Here is an 18,837-nt window from a genome sequence, read left to right on the forward strand (position 1 = left end):
TTCTGGGTAAATGTGTATGTTGCTACTTCCTATGTCCACCCCTGCATTAACCCTCTTTTAAAAAATAACTGGTAGCCTCCTGCAGTAGTTATGATTAAAAAAGAAAATGCTTTTTTGTGTGTGGCATGCATATTTCTTGACGAACCACTATTTAGCTTACGAGTTCTCACATTCTTTCTCTGTTAGGTGAGCAACAGCCCCCTCTCAGAAGAAGCTGTGCTTGGCTTTGAGTATGGAATGAGCATTGAGAGTCCCAAATTGTTGCCTATTTGGGAGGCTCAGTTTGGTGATTTCTTTAATGGAGCTCAGATAATATTTGATACATTTATCTCTGGAGGTGAGATTCCAATGCCAGTGCCAAACAGAAATGCATTTAGATCTGTTTTTATTATTCTTGCTTACTCACATGTGCTTCCCCTAATATCTCATCACTTCAGACTTTCTTTTTTATGTTGCTCCACATTTAATTAGGTTTCATTTTAATTTTAATGCTTTGTTAGCCACCTTAAGTGAGCTTCTAAAAGACAAGGCTTAAATTCTATTTAATTAATAGTTTCATTTGGGCCTTTCACAATTCTAAATACCCTGCTAGGGAGTAAGTCTCATGGATCAGACTTATTTCTGAGTAGACACATAGGATTGTGCCGTTGGCTGATCACTCAGTGATTGGCAGCTGAGTGTATGAGCTGTTTTCATGGAAAAGCATTGGGTGTGCAGTGGTATCGAGTGATAAGAAAGCCATTTCTGTTGTGTATAGGCTTTGTGGTCATTTCACACACGCAGATAATCACTTGATGCTATAGCCCTCAGGTGTCATGTACAGATGTGTGAGCTCAGCCACAGTAGAGGTGACTTTCAGCTTGCAGCTTAATGTGTTTCTTATGTCCCAGAGGAAGATGTGTGAAACCTTTGGAATTGCAATATTGTAGTGTTTCAGATATCTTTCTGAAGCAGCACACTTTGTTCTTGGGTCGCTATGTAAACAATAAGAGGAAAGTGTAAGTGAATGTTCATAAAATCTGACTTCTGTATCAATTGAAGTATATCACAAATGGTCTTTCCCGCAGCAAGAAGAGCAATTAGATACTATATTAGCTGAAGGATAGATAAGATCACAACATAGAAAGTGACCCATTCTGAGTGATGAGGATCTTCTTGTGCGGACTGTGATAATGTGTAATCCTGGCATCTAAAATGAATCAGTCTTCCTTTCTCCACTCCAGGGGAAGCAAAGTGGCTTCTACAGAGTGGAATAGTCGTTCTTCTCCCACATGGGTATGACGGTGCTGGACCGGAGCATTCTTCTTGCCGAATTGAACGTTTCTTGCAGGTAGCCAGACATGACATGTTCTACAAGCTCATGCTTCCCATGCTTTACATGCTTTACATGCATAAGGTTCCGGGTTCAATTTTTGGCATCTCTAGGTTCATGGAGGATAAGGCTGTCAATGGCTATGATTGTTATTATTTACTAAATTTGTATGCCGCCCTTCATCCGTAGATCGCAGGGCAGTTCACAACATAAAAATACAACATAAAACAAAAAAATACATGATGCAAACAAGAACAAGCACAAGCCAATAACACTCCCTCTCCTCACCCATGATGGTTGTATATTACCTCCATGATTAATGTAAGCTACTAGGAAATGAGAGCAGGGAAGGGATCTTGCTAGTGGGCTGCTGCGGGAAACGGGATCTGGGGCTGGATAGCTGTTACTGTTCATATTCTGGGAAAGGTGAGGCTGACACTTCCAGCACTGTCTTATACCACATCAGGTAATTTCCAGCTCAGCTATGTTCAGACTTGGCCAGGATGAGAGAGGTGCTTTTTACATGGCTATATTGTGAAAGATTGTTCTAGAGAATCTGTCCTGCTACGCACCAGTCAATTGTAGAGAAGTTTGCAGACACAAATTGCCATTGCAATTTATAAAACTACAAGTGAGGAACTCAAACTATATCCTTCTTCTTCCTGTGTGCAGCAATTATTCTGTCTGTGGTGTTTCTTCCTGTTCTTGTAAGATGTGTCTTTCTTTCCCCTGGTTGTTGCTATAAATAAAAAATTGTCCAGTAGCACCTTAGAGACCAACTAAGTTTGTTCTGGATATAAGCTTTTGTGTGCATGGACACTTACCCCTTACCTTTCCTGCCCCGACCTGGCCACAGTGATCCATGCAACAGTCATCTCCAGGCTTGACTACTGTAATTCGCTGTACGCGGGGCTGCCCTTGAAGCTGTCCCAGAAACTCCAGCGGGTGCAGAATGCTGCAGCGAGGCTCCTCATGGTGTCTCTGCCATGGGAGCATATTCACCCAGTGCTTTTCCAGCTGCACTGGCTCCTGGTGGAGTACAGGGTCAGATTTAAGGTGCTGCTTTTGACCTTTAAAGCCCTTCACGGCCTCGGACCCTCGGACCTATGAGACCGCCTCTCCCGGTATGCCCGACGGAGAGCCTCAAGGTCCATAAATAGCAACACCCTAATGGTCCCGGGCCCTAAGGAAGTTAGATTAGCTTCGACCAGAGCCAGGGCCTTTTCAACTCTGGCTCCGGCGTGGTGGAACGCTCTGCCTCATGAGACCAGGGCCCTGCAGGATCTGATTTCTTTCCACAGCGCCTGTAAGACAGAGTTGTTCCGCCTGGCCTTTGGCTTGGAGCCAATTTGATTCCCTCCCTCTCTTTCTTTTTTCTTTTCCTTCTCCTTTTTGCAGGGCAGCGGCTGAAGAAGGAGCCAAAAGGGGTTTCTTGTGTGTGTGATTCTTGTGGCTGATTAGCTGATTTCCCTGGTCAAAGGTCAGAGGGGGCAGGGTTTCTGTTGAGGCAGGTGATTAGCTGTGGGAGGAGCTTATCAGTGTTTGCAGGGCAGCGGCGCGCGCCTATCGGCGCGCGCAGTTTGAACCATCTTTTAGATTTAGGGGAGCTAGTCTCAAGCCCAACGACACATTCTCAAGATGGAGGGAGAGGGAACAGCTGCAGTCGCCTGCGGTTCCTGCGCAATGTTTGCCATCTTGCCAAAGGTTGCAGGCAGCTTTACGTGCAGCAATTGCATGTTGATTGCCCTCCTAAAAGACAAAGTCCAGCAACTGGAGGAACGTGTAGCTACGCTCCATAGAATTAGAGAGCTGGAGCTCTTCTTGGAAGCAACAGAGCACACCGTCTCCACCAAGGAGGAGACAGGGGACTCCCCTGAGAAGGAGGCTAGTTCACCAACACAGGAGCCCGATATGTGGAGAAACGTGACTCAAAGAAGTAGGAGGCCCAGGGTTCGCTCTGATTGTCTAGAAATACACAATCGCTTTGAGGTCCTCTCCCCTAGCATGGAAGACGAAGAGCAGACTCCATTTGAGGATCTCTCCCTCATTACAGTCGATCACGTATATGAAGATGAGCAGCAAAGTCAGTCCTCAGGGAATGTGCAGGCGACCTTGGAACGGACCGCTCACGGAAGAACCCTGACCAAACCTAAGAAAAGGCGTGTAGTGGTGATAGGGGATTCCCTACTGAGGGGAACAGAAGCAGTGATCTGTGGGCCTGACAAGATGTCTCGGGAAGTGTGCTGTCTCCCCGGGGCTAAGATCCAAGATGTAACTGAACGACTGCCAGGAATCATAAAACCCACTGACAAATACCCCTTCCTCTTGGTTCATGTGGGAACCAATGACACTGCAAGCAATAGCCTCCAGAAGATCAAAAGAGACTACGAGGCTCTGGGCAGGAAATTGAAGCAATTAAATGCACAAATCGTCATCTCATCTGTCCTCCCAGTTGAACGACGTGGCCCAGGGAGAGAGAGGAAAATACTGGAAGTAAACAGCTGGCTTCGCAAATGGTGTAAACAGGAACGGTTTGGATTCTTAGATCACGGACTGCAGTTTCTTGAGGATGGACTTCTGGCAAGCGATGGGCTGCACCTCACAATGGTTGGGAGGAATGTTTTTGCCAAAAAACTAAGAAACCTCATCAGGAGGGCTTTAAACTGACTAATGTGGGGGAGGGAGACAGTGCTCCTGAAGGTAGGAGTCTATTAATTGATGAAGATGATCATCCAAATGTCATAGACCAAATGGAGCAAACAGCAAGCAGACCTAGTGGTGGGAGGAAAAAATCCTTAAATAAGAGACACGGGGGAATGACTAATGGACTTCAATGTCTGTACACTAATGCACAAAGCATGGGAAATAAACAAGATGAGCTTGAGCTCTTGGTACAGCAAACTAAATATGACATAATAGGCATCACTGAAACCTGGTGGGATAAGTCCCACGATTGGAATGTAAAAATGGAGGGATACAATCTATTTCAGAGAAACAGACCAGACAAGAAAGGAGGAGGAGTGGCGTTATATGTCAGGGATGTGTATACCTGTGAAGAGATCCAAGATTTAGAACCTCAAAGCCAAAGTGAGAGCATTTGGGTCAAAATTAAGGGAGAGAAGAATAATAGTGACCTCATTGTGGGAGTTTACTATAGATCCCCAAGCCAAACGGAGGACATAGATGATGCCTTCCTGGAACAGATGGCCAAGCATGCAAAAGGAAGGGAGATAGTAGTAATGGGGGACTTCAATTACCCAGATATTTGTTGGAGGTCAAACTCAGCCAAGAGCATAAGGTCAAACAGATTCCTCACTGGCCTTGCAGACAACTTCATTGTCCAGAAAGTGGGAGAAGCAACAAGAGGAACAGCCATTTTAGATCTGGTCCTAACCAATGTCGATGACCTGGTTAATGGGGTAGAAGTGGAAGGATCATTAGGCGCAAGTGATCATGCTCTTCTGAAGTTTACTATACAACGGAAAGGAGCAGCCAAGCATACTAGGACTCAATTTCTTGACTTTAAGAAAGCCGACTTCATAAAACTTAGGGAAGTGCTGGGTGAGATCCCATGGACAGTAATACTAAAAGGAAAGGGAGTTCATGATGGCTGGGAGTTTGTTAAGAGGGAGATAGTAAAAGCACAACTTCAGGCAATACCAATGAGACGGAAACATGGAAGGTGCCTAAAGAAGCCAGGGTGGCTATCTAAAGAACTTTTAACTGAGTTAAGATTAAAAAAGGATGTGTACAAAAAATGGAAAAGGGGGGAAACCACCAAAGAGGAATTCAAACAAATAGCCAGCACGTGTAGACACAAAGTCAGAAAAGCTAAAGCACAGAATGAACTCAGGCTTGCTAGAGAGGTTAAAAGCAACAAAAAAGGCTTCTATGGGTATGTTCGTAGCAAAAGGAAGAACAAAGAAACAGTGGGGTCACTCAGAGGAGAAGATGGTGAAATGCAAACAGGGGACACAGAAAGGGCTGAACTCCTCAATGCCTTCTTTGCCTCAGTCTTCTCCGATAAAGAAAACAATGCCCGACCTGAAGAATTTGGAGGAAATGATTCAGCAGAGGAAACACAGCCCAGAATAACTAAGGAGATAGTACAAGAATACTTGGCTAGTTTAGATGTATTCAAGTCTCCAGGGCCAGATGAACTGCATCCAAGAGTATTAAAAGAACTGGCAGATGTGATCTCAGAACCACTGGCAGTCATCTTTGAGAATTCCTGGAGAACAGGCGAAGTCCCGGCAGACTGGAGGAGGGCAAATGTTGTCCCTATTTTCAAAAAGGGGAAAAGAGAGGACCCAAATAATTACCGCCCAGTCAGTCTAACATCAATACCAGGGAAGATTCTGGAGCAGATCATTAAGCAAACAATCTGTGAGCACCTAGAAAGGAATGCTGTGATCACCAATAGTCAGCATGGATTTCTGAAAAATAAGTCATGTCAGACTAACCTGATCTCATTTTTTGACAGAATTACAAGCCTGGTAGATGAAGGGAACGCAGTGGATGTAGTCTACCTTGATTTCAGCAAGGCATTTGACAAGGTGCCCCATGATATTCTTGTAAAGAAGCTGGTAAAATGCGGTCTTGACTATGCTACCACTCAGTGGATTTGTAACTGGCTGACTGACCGGACCCAAAGGGTGCTCATCAATGGTTCCTCTTCATCCTGGAGAAGAGTGACTAGTGGGGTGCCACAGGGTTCTGTCTTGGGCCCGGTCTTATTCAACATCTTTATCAACGACTTGGATGATGGACTCAAGGGCATCCTGATCAAATTTGCAGATGACACCAAACTGGGAGGGGTGGCTAACACCCCAGAAGACAGGATCACACTTCAAAACGACCTTGACAGATTAGAGAACTGGGCCAAAACAAACAAGATGAATTTTAACAGGGAGAAATGTAAAGTATTGCACTTGGGCAAAAAAAATGAGAGGCACAAATACAAGATGGGTGACACCTGGCTTGAGAGCAGTACATGTGAAAAGGATCTAGGAGTCTTGGTTGACCACAAACTTAACATGAGCCAACAGTGTGACGCGGCAGCTAAAAAAGCCAATGCAATTCTGGGCTGCATCAATAGGAGTATAGCATCTAGATCAAGGGAAGTAATCGTGCCACTGTATTCTGCTCTGGTCAGACCTCACCTGGAGTACTGTGTCCAGTTCTGGGCACCACAGTTCAAGAAGGACACTGACAAACTAGAACGTGTACAGAGGAGGGCAACCAAAATGGTCAAAGGCCTGGAAACAATGCCTTATGAGGATCGGCTAAGGGAGCTGGGCATGTTTAGCCTGGAGAAGAGGAGGTTAAGGGGTGATATGATAGCCATGTTCAAATATATAAAAGGATGTCACATAGAGGAGGGAGAAAGGTTGTTTTCTGCTGCTCCAGAGAAGCGGACACGGAGCAATGGATACAAACTACAAGAAAGAAGATTCCACCTAAACATTAGGAAGAACTTCCTGACAGTAAGAGCTGTTCGACAGTGGAATTTGCTGCCAAGGAGTGTGGTGGAGTCTCCTTCTTTGGAGGTCTTTAAGCAGAGGCTTGACAACCATATGTCAGGAGTGCTCTGATGGTGTTTCCTGCTTGGCAGGGGGTTGGACTCGATGACCCTTGTGGTCTCTTCCAACTCTATGATTCTATGATTCTATGATTCTATGATTCCTCCTGCGATGCTACATTTTAATATTTTAATGTTTCAATATTTTAATGTTGTATTTTAATTTTGTTTTTAAGTTGTAATCATTCAACTTGTTTTTATTATTGCTTGTAAGCAGCCCTGAGCCTGGCCTTGGCTGGGAAGGGTGGGGTATAAATAAAAATTATTATTATTATTATTATTATTATTATTATTCAGATACTGGTTGTTGCTGTTATCCATCATGCCTTGGGCAAAGCTGATATCCCATTGTTGTTTCAGAAATTTCTCTATTGCTCTGTCCCTGTGCTCATTGTTTTGCAACTTTAAAAACAGCAGCTGTACTTGTTTTTTTTAATTTGTTTTGCATTTTTTGTTCATTTGTTTCACAGATGTGTGATAGCTCAGAGGAGGGTGTGGATGGTGACCATGTCAACATGTGTGTTGTGCACCCAACAACCCCAGCACAGTATTTCCACTTACTCCGTAGACAGATGGTTCGAAACTTCCGGAAACCTTTGATTGTTGCTTCTCCAAAAACTCTGCTCAGGTTGCCTGTGCGTAGAAAGATTTCCTGCTTTGCTTGCTATTCCTAATTATTCTAAAACATCACTTGTTAGCACAGCCACATACTGTCAAAATTACAGTTTTTTCATGTAGGTCCTGTAACTTCCTTTGTAGTTCCAATAACATATGGGCGAATGGACCTCTGGACGGGGGCAGCGGTGTGGTTAATTCCCACCTGAATGTTGCCAACCTGGGTGTGGGAGCTAACCATGTTACTGGACCTACACATGTGATCCCTTTGTATGTATACAGTAGTACCTCGGGTTAAGAACTTAATTCGTTCCGGAGGCCCGTTCGTAACCTGAAACTGTTCTTAACCTGAGGTACCACTTTAGCTAATGGGGCCTCCTGCTGCCGCCGCACGATTTCTGTTCTCATCCTCAAGCAAAGTTCTTTAACCCGAGGTACTATTTCTGGGTTAGCGGAGTCTGTAACCTGAAGTGTCTGTAGCCTGAGGTACCACTGTATTACCAAAATGCCATTGGGGAAAAAACCAGGGAAGTAAATCTGTGTTGCTCTGGATTCATCCTATGCTGTATTAGGCATAAGATGTTTGGAAGGGTCATTTTTTTTTATTTGACTCTATATGTGCTTGTGTAATTGTGTGTGTGTGTGTGTGCGCACACACACACAAACATACCTACATTATTGAACATAATCTGTTATTTAAATGACCTTTCTATGTGTTTAATGTTTTACATTTCATCTAACTTCTAACCCATTCCTCAAAATTTTTATGTGAAAAATCTATCACTTCAGTGGGATATACTTGTCTTGCACTTTTGACTATTCATGGATGTTTATCAAGAATCTTAGACATCTTAATGACCAGTTTTATTAGCTAGTATTTCCATACTTGTTCTAAGTTGTCCCCAGCTAGTCATATAAATCTAGTGCTTTTTTCTGGGGCGGATGCGAGGATATGAAGACCCCTCAACATTTTGTGACTCTTAAGTTTGGCCTCATTGAGGGGCAGTATTTCAATATGAGAAGGAAAAAGAGTACCCCTAAACATTTCTTTTAGGAAAAAAACACAGTATAAATCTAATGGTTCTGAAATTTGTCATGCTTAGACACTTTACAGTTGCTGAGTGAAATATCTAGCTCTTCAAATGTACTTGATATGCATACATTCAGTCCCCCCCCCCCTTTCCTTTCTATAGGCTGCTGCGTCAAGCTTAGTAGAAATGGCCTCAGGAACAACGTTCAGACCAGTTATTGGTGATTCGACGGTGGATCCTAAAAAGTAACTGGAACTGCGGTCTTGTATTTAGTATTTAACATTCCAAATAGTAGCAGGCAGTAAAATAGCATGATAGCGCATGAGGAAGTGAAAAATTTAAGCATGACTGAGACTCATAGATTTAGAATGAAGATTAAGGCTGCAATCCTATACCTGCTTACCTGGAAATAAGCCCTGTTTAATGCTGTCAGGATCCAATGGCTTGAGTAAAACATGTTTCTCTGATTTAACTAGTTGCTTTTGATTATGTCCATAAAAGACAGGAGTGGGGTGCTGGATATTCAGCCTTTTGCTTTGTGGGTGACTGGATTGCCAGCTGGAAGATTGACAGGGGCCTGCCATTGCCATATTGTGCTGGCAGGATTGTGTATATCTGACATGGTCCTATGGGATAGATTGGATTAACACATGTACTGTTACCTGGAGACAGGTAGGGATGTAGGGTGCATGTACAAGTGGCAATACACACCTGGTCTCTGTTTTCCTGTGCTGAGTCTCCTGTTCCCTTTGTGCTCAGGCCCCTGGGATGTCTTGTTCCCTGTAAAGTCATAGGTTTCGGTTGTACGTGCCTATAGTATAAAAGCGGAATCATTATCTTCATATTATTTCCTAGATTTATATCCTGCCCTTCTTCCAAGGCAGAACAAGAGCAATGTTTTAAACCTAAAAAAAACCCAAACACCTCTGTGGGGGAGTGCCCAAAGTCACCCAGTGAGTAGTATGGATGACCAGGAGTTTGAAGCTGGGTCCATGCATAGCCCACTGGTGAGCAGCCTGTTTTATGCAGCCTTAACATTTTTTATGCTGCACTCAAGGTCTGAAACTTCCTCATTCTTCTCTTCCATCATCTCCTTATTTTTCATAATTTAAAGTGTTTCTCCCCTCTTTCTATGTAGCTTCTGAATAGCTGGATATCTTGTGAAAATAAACTGACTTTTAAAAAAGGTTTTCCTTTTCCTTAAGAAAAGAAGCCCCACTCCCAGCTGTCTGAGACAAATTGGCAGGCTTCTCCCATATTCTGTGTCTGTAAATGCTTCTCTTTCCCCTGCCTGAAGTATATATTTTAAGCACCCACTCTATTATTCTGATTGCAAATTGTTTTAACTAATTTTAATACTGTATTCTTAACATGACATGTAACCTGCCCTGGGACCTTATAGTGAAGGGTGGGTGAGAAATCTAGTATCTAAAAACAATATTGTAGTACACTAAAGTAAAGTAGGAATTACTTTCACTTGCTTTTCAGAACCATAGGTGTATTGGTCTTTTTATTATTTTATATTATTTTAAATCCCTTGCTTATTTGAGTAAAACCTCATCAAACTCACCTGATGAGAGCAGTACATGTGAAAAGGATCTAGGAGTCTTGGTTGACCACAAACTTAACATGAGCCAACAGTGTGACGCGGCAGCTAAAAAAGCCAATGCAATTCTGGGCTGCATCAATAGGAGTATAGCATCTAGATCAAGGGAAGTTATAGTGCCACTGTATTCTGCTCTGGTCAGACCTCACCTGGAGTACTGTGTCCAGTTCTGGGCACCACAGTTCAAGAAGGACACTGACAAACTAGAACGTGTACAGAGGAGGGCAACCAAAATGGTCAAAGGCCTGGAAACAATGCCTTATGAGGATCGGCTAAGGGAACTGGGCATGTTTAGCCTGGAGAAGAGGAGGTTAAGGGGTGATATGATAGCCATGTTCAAATATATAAAAGGATGTCACATAGAGGAGGGAGAAAGGTTGTTTTCTGCTGCTCCAGAGAAGCGGACACGGAGCAATGGATACAAACTACAAGAAAGAAGATTCCACCTAAACATTAGGAAGAACTTCCTGACAGTAAGAGCTGTCCGACAGTGGAATTTGCTGCCAAGGAGTGTGGTGGAGTCTCCTTCTTTGGAGGTCTTTAAGCAGAGGCTTGACAACCATATGTCAGGAGTGCTCTGATGGTGTTTCCTGCTTGGCAGGGGGTTGGACTCGATGACCCTTGTGGTCTCTTCCAACTCTATGATTCTATGATTCTATGATTCTAACTCAGTGGAGCTTACCGTACTTCTAATTAGACCTGCATATGGCTGGGAATTCTAATCTGAGGTAGCCATGGTGAAAGTTGGAGTAGGGCAGTCTTTATTCCGGAGTAGTTAATCCAGAACGTGTTTATCTTTGGCTCAGCCTAGTCTCTGTTCTTGTTCCACCCATTACTGACACGCAGTTCCTGAAATATTACTCCTGAGAGTTTACAGCTCTCTAAAGAAAACAGGTTGCCCATCTCTGCTTTAACCACTACACTGGCTCTCTTTTAAGTTAATCAGACATCAACATCTGGGTGTGTGAATGGAATAGATGCATGGTCTTTTCAGGAATTGTGTTTCCTCAGCACTTAAATCTTCTTAATGTATTAACTCCATTGTCTTTGGATCCTTTAAATTATTCCAACCTTTCTTCCGTGCAGTGTGAGCAGAGTAATTCTCTGTTCTGGAAAACATTACTATTCTCTGTCAAAACACCGGGAGATGCTTGAAGAAAAGAAGCAAAATACAGCAATTATCAGATTAGAAGAACTGTGTCCTTTTCCGATAGAAGCTCTTCAGCAAGAGATGAAAAAATTTACTAATGCAAAAGGTTGGTGGGCTCGTGACACTTCAAAAAGACTTGGCCAAAACCTGTTCACTTAGCTGCTTTAGACTAATGTGCTGCAGTCCTTTGAGAACAGGGGCTCTAAAGCTTAATAATAAGAGGCTGTGGCCAACATTGACTGAGTATATAGAGACCTCCCCATTTGGCCCACCAGGCTGTTTTCCCAAAGCCACACCCACTTGTGTAACGTCAGGTGTGGGGAAGGTAGAAGCTGATGCAGGGGGAGTTCAATGCTGCTCAGCTTGGTTGTGCCATCTAGTTTCCATGTGGTGTCCAAATCCTGCTTGGACAGTATATCGCACCCCCAAACACGCACACAGTTGGGGGCCAATTATGGCAGTTTGGCAAGACAACCCACCTGTCAATCAACTATTATCAATATGACATCAGATGATTGAGATGTGGGTGGTCCTGCCAACTTGTCGATGTTGGTCCTCAGGGGAGCTGGAGATAAAGATCTGGCCCACCAGGCCTAAAAGGGTTTTATTTATTTATTATATTTACATATAACCTTTATCTTCCCAGAAGCACAAATGGTTGCACATGGTTCTCTTCCTCCCCATTTCATCTCACTGCAGCCCTGTGAGGTAGGTTAGGCTAAGAGATGGCGACTGGCCCAAGGTCACCCAGGAAGCTTCATGGCTGAGTGGGAATTCAAACTCTGCTCTCCCAGGTCCAGCACTCTAAAACCATGATGCCGCACTGGTTCCTCTCCCCTGATATATAAGCAGAGGAGAGCCTATGGATCAGCCAGAATTCATAGGACAAACCAATACCTATTGTTGCCTCTTATTTTTTACTCAGAATTTATATGGAGTCAAGAGGAGCCACAGAATATGGGGCCCTGGGCGTTTGTGTCACCAAGATTTGAGAAGCAACTAGCCTGTAAGGTAAGATTCCAGTATTCTGTGACATTGGGGTAAGTTACCCATTAGCTGAGCCTTAAATTCCTCAAATCAGTTTTTGCCATTCTTGCTACCACAATGGACTGAAGACTAAGCAGGTTCGTATTTGCTTAGGCCATGGGGGTCCACTAATAGGGCTCCCCAGGTGGTCTCCATGGCCAGCCTGAAGCAGGCAGGGTAAGGTGCTCCTTAAGGTATGGTTACCAGATGTCCCCGTTTCCCGGGGACATTCCCCGGATTTACAAATCTGTCCCCGGACAAAGTCCGTCCCTGGAATGTCCCCGGATTTCATTTAATGTCCCCGGATTTATATTTTAAGTGTTGTAGATTTATTAGTAGGGAATGAATGTTGCGTGATTGGTTCAACAGCACACAACACATCATATGGGGACTTCCAGTGAGGCAAAATGGCGGGCGCCACAGCAGCGAACAGCTCCTGAAGCCAGCCAGAGCCAACTGTGCTACCAGGCTGGCTCCGGGCTGCTGAGACTGCCGCTGCCGCCGCCACTGCCGAGGGGGAATTGGGGACGCCCGGTGCATCAACTGGGGGAACTGCTGACACCCTCCCCCTGCGACCCAAATCGAGCCGGGAGAGAGAGCGCCTGGCCACCCAGCCAACTGCCCAGTGGCGCTCCAGGGCCAGGAAAACCCCAGAGCCGATGCAGGGAGAAGGAGGGGAGAAGGAGAAGGAAGAGGGAGGAAGAGGAAGGAGAAAAAAGAGGGGAGCCCCGACCTTGCTGCGCCACTGCCACCATTGAGGGGGAGGAAAAAGTGTCTCCGGATTCTTTGAAAAAAATCTGGTAACCTTACCTTAAGGTAACCTGGTCCTGAATTGTTCATGGCTTTGTATACAAGAACTTCGAACCTGGAGTTATGCATATCAGTTTGAGTTCCATGATAGGCAGAACATAAATGTTATAATAGTAATGGAGTTTTACTGATTGATAACATTGTATTCTAGCAGTACTTATAGGCAATTCTACAACTTTTTAATGTTGCACACCACATTGGGAGCTTTTGATATATGGCAGTATATAAGTTGAATAAACAACAACAACTTGGATTTCAGTGGAATTAAAACTGAAATCCTCTCTCTACTTTTTGGGAACAAAACCCAATGAACACAGTGAGACTTCCTTCTGAACAGGCCTGTAAAACACACCCAATACATTTTCTTGCAAAATGTGGGAGACGTTTGATCAATTTCTGATCTTTTAAAGGAGCTTTGGTTCTAAACCACATAGGAGCGTCCCACTTGTCTGTTTTGCCTGTGGCCGGCTTGAGAAGCTAGGTGTGCAGTTCTAAGGGAGTCTTATAATGTTGGCTTCCTGAGATGTATGCTGAAGCCAAGATAGAGCCATAGAAGAGAAAATAAAAAAGGGTGCATACCGGTTATGTAGTACAGGTTTATCTTTCACAATAATATTGTTTGCAGAATAATGGTGAAGACTGCAGTCGTGCACATAGTTTGGCTTGGACTCCTATTCCAAGTACATTTACTAGGGAGTTGTTGTTGCTTTTGGCATCTGTCTGTCTCAAGAGACAATGGAGTGCGCCTTTGTGGGTGAAAGCAAAGTGCTGGAGAATCACAGCACCCACTGTGGCTGCAGAGACTGGTAACTTGTAGCTGCTCCCTCCTGTGTTTTGGTAGCGCCAAAGTGACCACTGCAGGGCACAAGCCTGGGCAGTGCCTGTGGAAATTCTGGGCTGCCCATATGACAAGGCCCCCTCTCATCCTCACTGATGAAACCCATTGAACACAGCCAGGTTAATTCCGAGTAAACATGCTAAGGATTGTGTTGCTCCATTTGAGTCAGGTAGCCTGTGTGCAAGATTGCAGCCCAGTTTATTAATTTAATAACTGTTTAATTTGGACAGAGAATAAGTAGTTTGTAATGCTGCCTTTCCAACTTAATTGCAGCTCCATCTTGTAAGTAGACCTGCGTTACCAGCACCTGCAGTGGGCATTGGAATGTTACACCAAAAACAGCAGGAAGACCTTCTCACCAAAACATTTGCTTGAGACCTATGAACTGTGTTAATTCTTGAAGGTTAAAACAAGGTCTTAGTGAATGAGAATGTTACAAACCTGAATGTGATCACGAGGCATGTTGTTTACAATTGTATATTGGGTACAAGCTAGCTAAAGTTCATTTCAGTGTATACTTAAGCATGTATTTAAATCTGCACCCTTGGATGGAGCATAAGTGCATTTATCTGTATTTGGATCTTTCCTATTGCAATTTGCTCATGTTTAGGTAAGAAATCTTTTTAAAATAAAATAAAATATTTTTTAAATTAAACATCTTCATGCAGCTCCTAAAATCTGAGACTCTTATGATACCCATAATGACTTCCCACTTTTGTGCATTATTTGTTGATGGCAAAAGTGGCAAGATTTTGTATTTTTCATGAACAAAACCCTTCTAAATTCAAGCACACCAACTCAGGCATGTCATGCACAGAAGGTTGACCACAGCTGAGTGCAGCTCTCTGTCTGGAAAAGGATAGCTACCTTTGGCTTAAATCATGGTAGATTATTGTAACTGTAGTTTAAAAAGAAATTATTAAAGCTTGCTGGGTGTTTTTTTAATGAGTGGGCCTTGTAGGTCTAAATTATAAAAACAGATGTGATGGGAAAAAATGTTCCTCAGCTGTATCACTTCAGGCAGTAGGTGGGAAAATAACTCAACTGAGTGGATGGGATCCCTGCATATGAAAAACTATCATAATCTTAATCCTGACATCCAGGGCTTTTTTTCAAATGGAATTTGCCAGAACTCAATTCCATCACCTCTCAGGTGGGTGCCATTGCCATAATAAGAGAACAAGAGAGGCATGCATGGTGAGATCTAGAAAAATAGCGCCGCTGACATCTATGGTTCTGCATGCTGTGAATTTGTTTTATTGGGAGTATTTGTTTTATTGGGAGTATTTGTTTTATTTATTTGGTTTATTGGGAGTCATGCAATCCCCTAGCTAAAGTCAAAAGTGATACAACCCAGGAATGGTTTTACCAATACATCTGTGTTACTTCTGGGCCTGGCATGCAAAAAAAATTGCCTTGTGCTTTGCCCCGGCTGTCCTCAAGTAGAGATGGGAAGGCCTGGGAAAAACCCAGAAGAATTGGGGGGGAAACAGGTTTTTTCCACCTCCCCCCTCCGGCTTCAAAATTTCTGGAAATTTTACATCTTTAGTCTTGCTGCAGTTGGTGTACATCTGGGTAGCAGCCCGTTTGCAGGGCAAGGAGCAACAGCCCCTCTTGGGCTTAGCTTCCAGCAGTTCCAACTGCAAGGAAGCTCATTGGGCTGGAGCACTGGCCTGAGGGGGCTGGCAATGCCCTTTTTCTACCATCCTCAAAGGGACAACACAAAATTATTCCCTGTGCCTTGCATTTTCCATTGTATTCTTCATATCTGCAATCCAGGCCTTAAGTGGGTTGTGAAGTTTTCCCAGTTGGTTCATATGTCAAGAATAGTGACTGAAGAAATGTCATTTTGTAATGTTTTACTGCAATGTACTTCTAAGTTAGCCTGCCTACCTTTATCAGAACATTGGGAGATTTGATCATGTTCTAGTCCCTGTATTTTTCTCTAGTGCAGCTAAGATCAGTTTCTGGGGGATAATTTAGAGTGAGAAAGTAAGTGTTAAAACCTTCCCCAGCACCACTGCTCCAATTGTATTCAGGCTTGCAGCTATTTTACTTTATAGTAAAACAAGGCAATGCCAAAGTATGGGGCAATATTATCACAGGGCTCACTAAGAACTTAATACCAATCTTTGAATACTTTTCTTGAAATTTTGCTATATTGCTGCTTTCTAGGAGAATGGGGGGGGGGGATGACAATATAAATTTAATATGTTCCATTGTAATAAAAATGAAACTTCTGGGTCACTTGGAAGTCTCAAAGGTTTTTATTACTCAAATAAAAGGCTTACCTGGCTGGTTACTTGTGCAGCCCAAGAGGCAGGATCCCTTGTCCTCTGGCACACCCCTCCCCCTTCTTACCTAGTATGGAGCCAGGCAGGTACATATATCAACACACTTTGGGCAAGAAAATTTCCCTCCCAAATGAGCATTTTCTTCCTCCCCATCTTTCATATATGATGCTACAGAAAGTACAGCAGATTCTTATGTGCTCAGCAGTTGGCCCAATAGCATATTGGTGAGAAAGCAAGAGTGGTTGCAGTGTGCGCTTTTTAGATATTTGTGTACCTGAAACAAAATATCAAAGCAATGTACTCTTTCTCCCCTGCAACTGTGGGCGAGAGCTTACCCTCCATCCACAGGCACAGATGGGAGATTGAGTCTTCAGGAAGGTAGTTTTATGGTTTCCTAAACAGAGTTACCTCCCCAATTCTCCCCTCTCCCGTGTTGCAGATTTGGGGGCGTAAAATCATGTTCCTATTGAACGACGGCTAAAGCTGGCCTTGTCTGTCAAATTTTTCAAATAGCTTGATAGCATCCGTTCATGAGTTATTCACCACCAACAGCATATAGATCAATATGGCTAACTTGACCCGACAATCCATCACCCCCTTTCCACACACACAAACAAATCTTACTGCAGTTTATCAAAGGCAATCAACCATGCCCTGCCTGCTCTTCTCTCACTGCCAACATAAAGTGAGGCTGACACAAAAACCTCACATACACCAATTTTGGGGGGGGGAAGGGGAAATAACATGCACATTTACCACCCCCCTCTCCCCCCCACCCTCTCCATCCACCTCTCCCCCCCCCATGGAATGGAATTTGTGCATATGAAGCTCACACATTCCCCAGGCTCTTCTGTTTTCTTTTACTCACCACGTTATGCTTCTGCAATTCGTTCAGGCACCAGTTTGGAGTGAATTGGACAGCATTGGGTTTTGGGGTGACAGCTATGACCCCAGGTTTGAGTAGCAATTTCTCAGTTGGTGGGGTGCTGCAAAAGTGTTGGTTTTGGAGTGATAGCTGGAGTGACCCCAGGTTTGAGTATGTTGTAAGCCAGAAAATAGCTTATCTCCTGAGTTTACGCCAATAAAACTCAGAAATGTGAGGAGTTAGGAGTCCAATGTTTATTGCAAAGCTTACAAAAGGTTACAGTCGGATCATTCCACAAATCTGCAACCCCGCCCAGTGGTCCAGGCAGTGGTATTTCTAAAATTTCAAACAAAGCATTTCAATTTCCACCAAACATACATCATTACCTCATTTCATGTTTAACACACATGCACAACAGGCACTAGTAATTTCTGCTGATTATGCTCCGATTCCCACCGGGTTCTATTACATTGTATTAGTGTGCATGTTGGGAACCTATATTATGTGTAGCCATTTGAACCATGTAGCAACTTATGTTCTAGCTTTGAGCTGTATCTTTGTGATTCACATGTTAGCTGTATTTCTGCCCCAATTTTGGGGGTGGGGGGCAACTTGCAAAATCATCAGTTTCTTAAAGTAACAGGCAACCACAACATCTCTATTGGCAGCACTCAAGGATTTACAGGGGTACACATTATCACATTTATTGTGGTCCTTTGAGCCACTGCCACAAGTAGAATTTGCTCAATGCTATTCTGTGGTGAGGTGCTGTAAAACAGGGGTTGGCAAACTAAGGCCCGGGGGCTGGATGCAGACCCCAGGCTCGTAAATCCGTGTGTGCTGTGGACGCCTCGCCGTGTGGGGACTGACTTCCGCAATGCTGGCGCGGCTTCGGATTGGCTGCTCGTCAACAAGGCCGGTGAGCGTGCACAGTGCGTCCTCCTTCAGGTCACGGAGGCTGCAGCGGGACTGGCTTGCCGGGTATTTATATTTTTCAAAATATAGTCCGGCCCTCAACAAGGTCTGAGGGCCAGTGGACCCGGCCCCCTGATGAAAAAGTTTGCTGACCCCTGCTGTAAAACTGTAGCACCCTGCTTGTGGTTAACGCTTAGCTGGAATGAAATATTCAACACAGCAATAGAGAAATTAAAATAATAATTTATTTGTCAGACAAATAAATGATAGGCACAGTGGTATATGGTTACCAAAAGCTCTGCCCACTCCAGCCCTGATGGCCAGCACTTATATTTCCTCAGCCCAGCCTCCTTACTCCTCCTTTGGCTGCCTCTGTCCAATCAGCCTGGTTGAAATTCCTATTGGCTGTCTGCTAGAACCAATCATAAAAAATACACCCATTTCCTATTACCTTTTATGGGAGACAAAGAGCTATATTTCCTTCTATCCATAAATGGCGGACAAGTAGCCATATATCTTACATTTGCCTGACAAGGCACCTTAATTACCAGATCACCCTTTGCCCCTGCTGCCCTTTTGCCCTTCTGCCCTTCTGCCCCTGGCAACAGGGGCAAATGGCTAAAACAGATGGCTCATGGTTTTAAATTTTGTCATAAACAGAGATCTTGAGTTCACCTTCTCACACACCACCAATGAAATAAGAATCTAACATAAGAATCTAACATTTCTTACTTTCTAGATCTTTTGCATAATTACATTAAAGCCAATATATTTCATACATAACATAGATAGGT

General features: G+C 43.8%; 2 protein-coding genes across 6 annotated transcripts in view; one reads left to right on the forward strand and one right to left on the reverse strand.

The window, feature by feature from the left end:
* The window catches only part of DHTKD1 (dehydrogenase E1 and transketolase domain containing 1), a gene marked incomplete at its 5' end in the record, with an annotated part of 28,914 nt that extends 12,698 nt beyond the window's left edge, over positions 1 to 16,216 (forward strand). For 3 of the 4 annotated variants that reach the window (XM_083399519.1, XM_083399518.1, XM_083399520.1), the window contains 7 exons: positions 187 to 337; positions 1,224 to 1,330; positions 7,364 to 7,528; positions 8,702 to 8,784; positions 11,232 to 11,401; positions 12,221 to 12,306; positions 14,243 to 16,216. In XM_083399519.1, coding sequence (XP_083255645.1) covers positions 187 to 337; positions 1,224 to 1,330; positions 7,364 to 7,528; positions 8,702 to 8,784; positions 11,232 to 11,401; positions 12,221 to 12,306; positions 14,243 to 14,344 — 864 coding nt within the window. In that variant the 3' untranslated portion in view covers positions 14,345 to 16,216. Of the gene's footprint in view, positions 1 to 186; positions 338 to 1,223; positions 1,331 to 7,363; positions 7,529 to 8,701; positions 8,785 to 9,394; positions 9,547 to 11,231; positions 11,402 to 12,220; positions 12,307 to 14,242 lie in introns of those variants that run through there. The other variant, XM_083399521.1, reaches the window with a different exon arrangement.
* Positions 1 to 18,837, reverse strand: part of NUDT5 (nudix hydrolase 5) — a 1,423,229-nt gene that overhangs the window by 1,365,884 nt on the left and 38,508 nt on the right. The gene's annotated exons all lie outside the window — the stretch shown is intronic.

Source organism: Podarcis tiliguerta (assembly GCF_965153285.1).
Source record: "Podarcis tiliguerta genome assembly, chromosome: 10".
In the NCBI taxonomy this organism is placed as follows: Eukaryota; Metazoa; Chordata; class Lepidosauria; order Squamata; family Lacertidae; genus Podarcis; species Podarcis tiliguerta.